This window comes from Mycetomoellerius zeteki, unplaced genomic scaffold, assembly GCF_001594055.1.
Source record: "Mycetomoellerius zeteki isolate Tzet28-1 unplaced genomic scaffold, Tzet1.0 scaffold85, whole genome shotgun sequence".
NCBI classification, from domain to species: domain Eukaryota; kingdom Metazoa; phylum Arthropoda; class Insecta; order Hymenoptera; family Formicidae; genus Mycetomoellerius; species Mycetomoellerius zeteki.
In genome coordinates this window covers 886645-898727 of record NW_017257883.1, presented here as the reverse complement: position 1 = coordinate 898727, position 12083 = coordinate 886645, and the positions used below count along the sequence as shown (strand labels likewise).

Sequence of the window (12083 nt, the reverse complement as noted above, 5' to 3'; positions counted from 1 at the left end):
TGGATTTTTGTTTTTAAATATAATTATATTCGACGAAGATATTGGGGATTGACTTCGTAATCTCCTCTTTCTATAGAAGGAGCAGCATTATATTCCGATTTCATTTCAGAAATTTCCACGCCACAGCTCTCATAAAGACCGAAATGTCGACCGCCGGAACTTCGTAGGAAAAAAGAAAAACTTCACTAGGTGCTATTATACCTAATGAAGTTTCCATCCCCCGTGTTCTCACATACCCTGCTAATTACAAAAGCTAACGGAGCCACGGAAGCTCTCTCCGTGAGATAAATGGAACCGAGGACCTCACGCGAACTTCGTAATTAATCGATCGAATTTACGGAAAGCAAATCCGCGCAAACGATGCGAGCAATCGTAATCCGAGTGACTCTTCTACTTCCGAAGTGGACGCTCACCGTCAAGTGCTCGTGGAACCTCTCTTCGCGATGCCCTTTGTATTTGCACCGCGTACACGCTGTGAAAATTCACTTGGGACACAGAAGATATTGCGAACTAGCCACAGTAACGCTAGTTAGCCTTATTCCAAAGGATAACCAGATTTTCTTCCCTTTCACCCGTGTCGTGACCAAGCGCACGATCTACAGAGAGTACTGTTAATCCAGGAGTTAGTTAACAACTTGTCGGTCGGTGCAACTCGGACCCACGAGGGTTTCTACTGGACGTCGTCGGTTATACACTGGTCAGTCGTTGGGACGCGTCGAAACCGTCTGCGTTCAAACTTCCGTCAATGGAAGTAACGAGGACTGGTACGAGGGATGAAGACACAAGACTCAAAGGTGACTCGCAGGGTGAGGGGGATGACAAGTACGAGCACGAGGTCGCGTGAACCGCGCGAGGTCGCGTGTGCTGTTGGACTGAGAGAGCGTCGACGAGCTGCCCCCTTGCGAACCCAGTTGGCGAGGAGCGAGGAGGAGCGTCATCGTGCTCACCCGCTGCTGCGGGCATGCTCTCTGTAAACGTGTGCGAACTGCGACCATCGTCTCACTGTTCGCTGTTTCTCCGACCGGTTGTCACTCGCTTTCTCGCTTGTGGTTTTCTATCTTTGTCGTTTGGCATTTCGAGTTCGTCGGTGTTCGCTCCCCTGTACCTGCCCATGCATCTGCCCATCGACGCATCTAACGAAGCGTCGTCGTCAATCACGCATGACAGGCTGAGAGAAGGAACACGAGAAGCTAACGACATTAGTGAAACACTGTGTCCATGCGATATTAGATCGAAAAGGCTGATGTGATAGTATCAAAGAGGAAACTGGGAAAGTGCGAAGTGCACGAGGGATCACAGTTTCAGTCTTTCAAATTATATCTTTTCGTTAAATTTATATCGTAGCATCAATACGCGAAAGTAAAAGTATTATTTTATGTAATTCTGCAGTCATAAATATCTAAGCATGCATGTGTCTAATAACGTTTGTATGAATGAATACACATTTCTAACGAAATACTTTTTTTCCAATCTTTTGATTAAGTTACACTGAACAAAATTTGAAATGGTAAAAGCAAACTAATTAAATATACTAAAACTAAAAATCGTGCCTCGATACACGTTTTTTTTCCAACGAAATATTTTTTTCCAATTTTCCAACTAAGTTAAACACAGTAAAAAAAAATTTGTATATTTGTGTTGGAAACGGTCCATTCACGTTTGTGTTAACAGTTTGTGTTGAATTTTTTAACATATTCGAATGTTAATTTAACATAATGTGATTATGTTTTATTTAAAGATTTTTTGTGAAATTGATATTCACTGTTTCTTATCAAAGTGATACAATATCAAAATGACACAATACAGTATCAAAATGACACAATTTATGAGTAAGTGAACAAGTAACATAAAAATAATGTGTTTTAAAACGTAAATTCTAAAATAAGACAAATGAATAAAATACGTGTTGATTTAACATATCACAAATGTTAATTTTCTTAAAAAAATATACTTCCACACGGGGGGGTGGGGGTTATTTACAAACTGTGTCGATATTACCTTTTTTGTATGTATTCTTTTACGTAATATTTGTGTAACCTTCGAATACATTCATATTTTGTGTTAAATTAACCCAAAAATTTGAATGGACCATTTGGGACATGCGATTTATGTTAAATTCAACACATTTTTTCCAACTGTGTAAGCAAACTTTATTACGATAAAAGCAAAATATTCAAATATTCTAAAGATAGATATAGTGTTTTGATCAAATAAAATAAGAAGCTGCTATTCTTTGGCTAACGGCCAAATTAAACAATTACTGAAATATGCATGGATTTTATCAAATCATAATATCAAATAGGAATTTTTATCATAATATTAGAAAAGAATTTGTAAAATGTGCTGCTAGTGAAAGTACAATCGATGTTGTGAGTCTTATATTAGTTATTACGGTTAAGAATTGATTTATTCAATATAGTTTTGGGCCAAGGGTCTTGAACCAATCAATTCAACGTGGCACATTATTATTAAGTGAGATACGGGAAAGGCTGCCCTTCGCTGAGCGCGGAAACGAGCTAAAACGAAAGATGTAGTTCTCTAGAGAGTTTTCTTCCCACGCAAAGCACATTTTAGAGCTTCTTCATCGAGATGGGATAAGTCCGTCCGATGTACTCCGTAGGAGACATAAAACAGTATCTCTCGCCGAGCCCGCTATAATCTACCAGACCCGGAGCGAAAACGAGTTTTCACGCTACGGAGATTCATTTTATCCACGTCACAAAGTTAGGGCATAGACGCAATGAGTTATCCAGATTAATATGTTGACTGTACGAATTATGTACTTAGCTCATGCGGATTTGCGACGTTCGTAACGATATTGTTCATAATGAAGCACTCGGCGTGTATAAAATTTAATTTCAACGAAATATGCGGTTCATAATTTATCGATTTTATACATCCTTCGCGACCGTTGCAAAAACTTACCGAAAATAAATATCTCTGAGCGAAACAATTTTGCGCTTGAGCGTACATCGTACACATAAGTGCACGATTTTGTAGCAACGTGCCCACCCCAAACACGAGAGCTTATTCTTTCGTTAACGACGTTTACCAACTCGTGAGATACAAAAACATAAAACGATGACAATTCAATTTAAAAAGTGAATATGACGGTTGATTAAAGATCACATATCGATGCTGATGTCTCGTAACTGATAATTAATAATTCGTCGATTAGAAATTTATCCTATCAAATGTATCAAAATATTATAGCATAGCATCCCATTTGTGTGAATTGATTTTCTAAGGAACAAAACTCGTTCTCCTGATAAACACCAAACTCAATTCACCTGTCATTGAAAAAATATTGCGGAATATTGGGTGGAAATGTGATTGATGTACAAGATTACATTTGATGATATTATTCGACAAACAGATCAAAGAGCAATCACTACGAAATTATTGATACGTTCGGCGATAATCACGTTTAGTATATTTTTCTTTAAGTGAACGAGATGATCTAAACGGATCTGTTTCTTTTATGAGATTAGGAAACTTAAGCTGCCGTAACGATGAGTCATTGTCTATTTAATCAATAGGTGAGTAGCAAGTTTAAACTTGGTTTTGAATATAAGCAGAACGTGTTGAAAAGAGATCTAAAGAATATGATATATATACGCCGATACGAAGAACTCCTCAGTTCACGTGGTATGCATTGACATACACAAACTAAGACAGTTTCCTGTAAAGGAAGGAGATATTATTGAGAAACAGCAGGCGTCTTTCAATGAATAACGATGCAATGCAAATCCTAGTTAGATAGCTGATAATGACTGCAGTTATATACAGAATTCATTAATCGCAATTTGTAATCAAGAAATAATTTAATCATGCCATTTTGATGAAACAAAATTTTGGCGTTTTTTAACTATCAAACAATCATTTCTGTCTCAAAAAACACATATAAAAATACTCTGAAAAATTTAGAGAGTTAATTAATTCGCAGCACAGCTTGTGTAAGTATATAACAGATCTTATTTCTTTCTTAAACCTTTGGTGTAAATCGTAATAAAATGAAAGCCGAATTTAATCGGATGGAATAAAATCAGTGTGATTTTTTCATTATTTCGAATTGGCGATAATCCGTAAGAAACGAAGATTGGCAAGCGCCAGAAATTAGTTCGATAAAGGTTCACGTGACAATCGGCTATAAAGTTTGGCAGCTTTCAAATTCACGTTCTCGTGGGCTTGAGATAGTTCTCTCTTTCTGTCTCTCTCTCTCTCTTACACACACACACACACACACACACACACTCTCACACACACTCTCACACACACACACACACTCTCACACACACACACTCTCATTCACTCTTGGATCGATTCAACCGTGCACTTTGTACCGTCGCGAGAAGATTTCGTGATGACGCTGATTATTAATCACCGGGATGAAATAATTTCAAATATTGGCAATTTATGCAAGAGATTACGAATGGAACTCTGTATACGCGATATCACGTGATGTTATTCACGTGAATATTAGCAATCATATTGACGATGACGCACAGAAATGGTCCATTTCCATACATTAACCCGATATATGGGAAATAAAGCGACTGAAGTCATATCACATATCTTGAAGGTAAATAAAGAGAAATACTATATGCGCATATACATATATAGGTATCCTCTTTCCTTTGGGGTTATAAAAATGTTTCTCTAAAAGCACATTCATACAATGTACATGTTTCTTCAATTTAAAGGTATGTTACGTTATATAAATCTGAATCCTGTTGACAAGTCTATTTTTTCTCATAAAAAGACTCGCAAAAATGGTAAATTAATAAAATTGATATTTTTGTTACGGATACGAATGTTTTATTAAGTATCATATAGATTGTCTCTCGTTATTATAAGAAACGACGCAAATAGTCATGATTTTTAATTCCCATTATATTTTTCTTTCATGTGCATTCTTCACTGCGGTATGCATTGAGCGCAACATCTGCACTTTACGGTGAGTCGTTTCCGCGTGTGAAATTTATACGTGCATTGTGAACAATAAATTTTCGAAGCAAAGCACCGCGTTGTAAAATTTGAACACCGCGCTGGGACAACGCAAGCTTGTAAAATTTTCCGAGCATCACGTTGCGAAGAATCTATGTAGTGCATAATCTCCATATAAAGGTAATAAAGTGTACCTCTTTCTATTTTAACTACTTAAATACATAGTTTTGCGCAGGAAAAGAAAACAATATAAATGGATAGGTATAAATGGAATCGCAATAGACATATAAGTAGCTTAGTCTATACAACCAATTTGTTATCGCTACAAATATTATACAATGAGAAAAAATATAGTCAATTTTAATAAATATTTAGTTGAATACAGCCAACTAAATATTTATTAAATATAAAGTTATAAGTATTTATTTGATACAAGAACCATTAATTTGATTTAACAATATCATTCTCTTTATTGAACGAATATTTATTTATTGTAAATGTTTAGTTGGTAGAGGAGAAGGTGGATTATGGCACTCCAATTACATTTTACACAATAACTTCGTTAATAATCAATATTTAATTTTAAAACTTGACAATTATATTCATTAAAATGTCGTTGAATCGATTCTGGACTCGAAGTTACGAAATATTTATTACTTAGGATACTATTAATAAAAATGTGGCGACATTGCATAATGACTCGAAGAAAAAATGAATGATAATGTGGCCTTTCATAAAAATAGCCTTAAAATATTAATTTTGTTTAGAAAACAGTATTAATTTGGTTACAAAATTAATAAAAAAGTAAAATATTTTAAAATCTATGCAAATGAATGTATATATATTCACATAACTTCTGTATATAAGCTGCTCAGTACTAAAAATAGTACACGTAATATAAAAAAGCTATAGATTAATAGTACAGCTACAATCAATTATTAAATAATTATTTTGATATGAAAACCTCAAAAAAGAGGTCGTGAGTAATCAATATCCATAGAGGGCCACATTAGCAAAATGCAATGGTATGTTTAAATTTGCATAATTCAAAATATATACAGTGAAATAAAATATTAAGTAGCAAATAACACTCAAAAATATATACATATATTTATGTGATAATACGCTCAAGTTTAAGAAAAATGAAGAAGCAGATGTAATTAAATGCTAAAATATACCTCAGAAACGTTTCGAAATACTTGAAAGTAAAAATGCGTTATAATAAATGCTGGCTATTGAGTATTGGTAATATTAGGCCTATTCTTTTTGCCTGCACCGTCTGAACTGGTGCATACAGTGCAATAAGTTGAAATGAAACAAACGTATATCTGTTTCACTTCAACTTATTGCACCGTGTGCACCAGTTCAGTAAAAAGAACAGGTCTATTAGTGTCATGGTGTAACGACGAGCTACTGAACTAATAATTCCTTAAGTGTTCATTAGGATTCGCTATATAATACGGAGATATTAAGGGAGGCTACAATATATACACTGGCCATAATATCACCTTCTCCTCTAGTAGTGAACTAAATATTTATTAAAATTGACCATATTTCTTTCTTAATGTGTCGATATGTTAAATAAACAATTAACTACAGTAGATATGTTTTATAGCACATTCAAAACTTTGTTAATTATTAAATAAATAATGAACAAAGTTTTAAATGTACTATAAAATTATCAATTAACAAAAAAGAATTTGTTTCATAAAAAATTTATTTTACTATCATTTAAAAAATATAAATTATAAGATAAAAGCTATTTTTAATTGACAATATTGCGATACTCATTTATTTAAATCGTTGGAATAGAACAACTTGTGAGATTTCGCACTCATGCATTTTAGTGATAAATATTACCTCAAGCTACTCTTCTAGTCTAACATGAAATGCTCTGCATTTGATTTGAATTATGAACATGCAATTCGCAACGATCACGCATGAAACCTTCCCTCGGGAAAATCCTTCCATTAAGCTGAAATCAAAAATGCTTTTGTGATAAACTGTATATAGATAAACCATATGGATAAATTGTTTTATACGGATTTTCGAAATATTTATAATAGCTATTATATAATTCATTGAGTTGTAATCGATTATAAGTGACGTAAAACTATAATCCGCAGTACATATAAATTGAAGTACCGATCGTCAGAATAATATTATTAGCATGTGATTAGTATTCAGCATATATCGTTTCGATATAATATATCATTATAAATTACACGAAAATGATGTTTCACTGACGAAATCTCTAAATAAATATTCACGAAAGAATTAATTAATTTCTGTCATTCAGAAATATCTTTTATCTGTAAATACGTATTATGCAAAGTTTCTCCGTATTCGTTAAATGTATTGTGTCTTAATATTCTATTGAAATGTATTAAAATGATGAAAAATTTGTATTAAAAATTATCTCTGAGTATATGTATACAGCAAAGATAAAGTCATTACTTTTTAATTAAATCTTAAAATTCAGAAGTGTTAGAAACTGTACATGAAAGTTAAAGAATTAAACTATAAAAATAGAGACTTTAAAGTATAATAAAAAGAGAAATTATTTTCTAATAAAATGGTAAATATTTTCAGTACTTCTTCTTTAAATAAAGAAATATTAGCTTATCTATCGCTAAATGATATATTCTGAAGTTACTGACAAATTTAATAATATGTTTAAAGTTCAAAATATGAAATCTAGTTTATCGACTTGGTTAAGTAAAACTGCAGGAGAGAGACTACTGAACCACAGTATCGATCTGTTAAATATGTATAGCAGAGAAGAGTGAAATCCAGGCAATATCGCGAAAGATGGCGGTACCATGATCTTTTTACCAGCAGATGCAGTGTAGTTACTGTTACCAGTTACCGGTTTAAGTAGACTACACCACATTTTTTCAATGGATTATCGCTCGATAAAGCAACTTGATTACTGTCGTGACAGATACAAATTTGAACACACAATATATTTAAAAAAATAATAAAGTATAATATAAGTAAATAAACGATCTTTCAGATTTTATTCCGTAAAATTAGAAGATTCTAAAAGTCTACAGTAATTAAAATAATAATTAAAACAATGCAATTAAGCATGTGTTAAGATATTTTCACCATATTTGTGACAATGTTTGCTTCACGAAAAGTTGATTGAAAGTCATTCTTTCCTATTTTTTGTTTGACAAAAATCAACACTTATATATATATATATATCATGATAGATGATCGTTTTCATCAGTACCACGAAAAAATCCAGGTCGTTTCGTGCGCGGATACACGGTGCAGTTTTATTTTCGTCAATCTCTAGAGTGGAGTTTCGACCGAAAACATTCTTTGCCTGCCGCACGCTCAGCTTACCGTGACAGTTGCACCTGGTCGTTGATTTCAATCGTTGACAGATATCTTATCCACGAGCGGGAACGGCCAAATTCTCACGTGATTTAGAATACTCACCGCAATTCATGCCCAACCACTGTCCATCCCCTACGACGCCTCCTGTCTTTTCGGCGCAACGCTTCCGCCACGCTTAGTCTCTCCATCCTCGTGGAGCGACGTGATGAATTTTTCGCGGCCGCTCTTAAAACGTACGCACTTAGCCGACGACGGCGTGACCGTAGTTTCTTCACGACACAACGACACGCACAGCTGTATTAAAAGCAACACGCGACACGTCCCGATTCATCTAAAATTGTAGCACATTAATTCCAGAATCACCGAGCAGATTTCGCGAGCGAGATTTTTTGGACCACTATAACCCGCTTTTATACGCAAAAGTATATTCATCGTATCCTCATAGGAATTTATGATTAAATCATTATATTCATGTATTGTATTTTACAATCAAACCCGCGCAATGTTGTACAGGATATATTTGTAAAATTTATTACAATGAAATAATTGGATGATTTTCATCGGACTCGATTATATTTTTTATTATAATCAAATCTGTATGTTGGAAAATAAAATCGATTAATTTATTTAGTTACACGTTATACAATTGTATTGCATCGATCTCGTTTGTTATGCCGTAATATGGTTAATTGGCGAAGACGCCAATAAACGTTTTGTTGCGCAAGAATAGATCACAATCGCCGATTATTACTCGCGACATGCACTGCCGACCACGAAACTATAGACGTATATAAAGTATACTGACAAAAAAGTGTTTCGTAAATAAATTTTTTTTCAAGATACGTCACCCTGCTTTATTACTGTCCTCGAATAGATAAGACAGTTCTTCGCTGTTCACATCGTTGACACTTAAACAATCGAATTTCAAAGATGAACAAAATTTTCCTAGCTTAACTGTCTTAAGCACGATTCACTGATCGCACCAATCAATCACGGAACCGGTAATTAAATAAACTGTCGCTGAACGAATAGATGAGGGACGCATCTGGACATCGCGACGCACCGCATACGACTGAATGTCGTATTGTATTTATAGAGCGACTCGGATTATTTTGAACGCTGTCGCTTTTCTCACGTATACGTAGTTTGTACGATTTTCGGAGTCACGACACACGTAAATACATCATGATATCTTTTTTATGCTCGCTTCTTTTATGTCGTCGTGCGTAAGTCATGGTGTAAATGTCGCCTTCCGCATTAATCTAATTTCACCGCTGCTCCTTGTCTTCCCACATGTTTCCTTTAACCATTAATAGCCTCTATTTTTTACGCTTATCGTATTATTATTATAAGCTAAGATATGTACTTAAAATAAAATATTTTTTAAATAGCAATATAATATCCTTTAAACAACAAAAATGAAAATGTATGATGCACATTAATCCATGATTTCATCCTGTACGGTATTATTACTACCCCAATCGCAAATTACAAACCTGTTAATAAAGACATTATTTCCCTTGGCAAGAGTACAAAAGACATTATTGTTAAATCACAGTAGCTCCAATCATACACCTTGAAATGCATGCAAGATCGCACGCCAATTATAAGTCAAGTATATACAAATATATGAATGAAATCTACAAATTTCTCTCAAAAATGGTACCGTAGATACACAGAAAAAAATTTACTGAATTTTATTAAACATTTGTTTGAATACACTGAAAAAAAAGATTGGCTGCTGCAGTAAATTAGATGGTAAAATATGGCATAGCATTTTTAATTGGTTGCAGCAGTCAATTTTTGGTTGTGTTAGTCTATCGAAATCCTATACTGACATTGCAGATAGGCAACCAAAAATTGGCTGTTGCAACCAATTAAAAATGCTATGCCATATTTTACCATCTAATTTGCTGCAGCAGCCAATCTTTTTTCCAGTGTAGTACTAACAAAATGTTTACTAAATCTATATTCATTTAATTTAAGTATAATTTTTTATTTTAAATAAATCTTTACTCATTGTAAGTAAATATTTCGTTAGTATCATTTAAATAAATACTTAATAAAATTCAGTAAATTTTTTTCAGTGTAACAGATGTATAATATGTAATAAAAAAATGTCTAAAATCTTTATCTTCAACAACATTTTTTGCAGGCAAAATTATATTAATAATTTATGCATATATTTTCCGTTTTATAATCGAGAATGGAGCTGGCAAGTATCCACAAATATTAAAACATCCATGTACTAGTGAATCACTAAATTATAGATATACTTTGAAGTGCACTATACGAGATGAAATTTCGGCTTGCTACAGAGCACGTATCCACATCCGGCATGTTGTGCAAATATCTGCCAAAGTTGTGACAAATGTTAACTAATGGGGATTATTAGTTTACGTCAAGATACGATTAGAAAATGAGTTACATCTCAATAAATGATCCTTCACAAGTAGCCTGTCTTCGAATTAAGTAAATCCTGCAAGTTGCAGAATGCAAGGGAAATAAATGCCAGATAATTACGCCTTTTTTTTTTTAGATCACTAAAGAGGGAGGAAAGTCGAACGAGACGCAAGGTCGTCGGTTATTTATTATAATCGTGGAATCCCGGTGGCGCGCGACGCTGCCTCCATATAAATTGTGGGTGTCGGCCAATTATAATACTCGTATTTTGGGAAACCAAATATCGCGATGGCCAACTTAGACGTCAAATCGCGAAACACTTCGTTGCTGCGCCACATTTTTCTCGCGGTTCTGCACAAATTTGGCAATCGCGAACGAAACGTGATGCTAGAGAATATGTGAATCACAACTATTATAAACGGAACTACGACAAACTACGGTCAGGATAATTAAAAAATTTTTCCTATAAAAAATCGCTCTCTGATAAAGATATATTCACAATATCATTGTTATTATGCAACACGCAACTAATGAGAATAAATCTGACATTAGCGCAAATAATTTATGAAGCATTAGAGAATACAAGAAACTTGTACTTAATTATTATTAATGGAAGATTACGAAGTAATGTTGATATACTGCGAAATAAATAAATGAGCAAATGAAAAAGATGAAGTAATTTTTTTTTATTCAAAGAGAATTTGTTACAAATCTATTTAAGATTTTATAAAACAATAACGCGATATTGTATTCCCATATCAGGTGTTATATAATCTTATAATCAGGAATATTCATTTTCATTATTATAAATGAGATTTTATCACACAGATTCAGAAACAGTTTATTAAAATGAGATCGTTCATTCATACATTAGGCACTAATTTTAAAAACTAATTATCAACTGTATACTTTACGTTCAATCTAATTAGTGATATTTTATTTATCAATCGAGTAAGATATAAAATTTCGATGGCTTTGAAATTTTTTCAAATAAATTTTGATTTAGACCGCATAACTTTACCACGAAAATACATTATTTTGTAAGAAATTGTTAATTTTGAGATTATATAAAACAGTTAACATATTCGCAAAAGAATAATTTCATTCCCAGGTGATATATTAACAAAGTATTAACTTAATTTTAAAATAATAATACTGAACTACATATGATCACTTTGAAACATGAATACTTTATCATTTTTTTTGAAAACACAAATACTTTATACGGAGTTTGCTAATAAAATTCATTTACAAAATAAAAATTTTCTCCACTATTTATAGATTTTCCTTACCTTTTTGGAATTTTCAGTAAACATGACAATGTCTTCTGCACTATTTACAAGATTTCTACTTAATTGTTTAAAAACATATTACGTAGAAGATGC

The 12083-nt window shown here is 33.2% G+C and overlaps 1 protein-coding gene across 7 annotated transcripts in view; it reads right to left on the bottom strand.

Moving 5' to 3' along the window:
• Positions 1-12083, bottom strand: part of dnc (phosphodiesterase dunce) — a 212451-nt gene that overhangs the window by 177179 nt on the left and 23189 nt on the right. For 4 of the 7 annotated variants that reach the window (XM_018459680.1, XM_018459681.1, XM_018459683.1 and 1 more), the window contains exon 1: positions 414-451. The exons of 1 other annotated variant lie outside the window; for it this stretch is intronic. Coding sequence is in view for 1 of the 6 variants with exons in the window: in XM_018459688.1 (XP_018315190.1) it covers positions 8398-8483 (86 nt within the window). In the remaining 5 variants the exon portion in view is untranslated. Of the gene's footprint in view, positions 1-413; positions 453-8397; positions 8666-12083 lie in introns of those variants that run through there. 2 more of the 7 variants (XM_018459688.1, XM_018459679.1) reach the window with 2 other exon arrangements.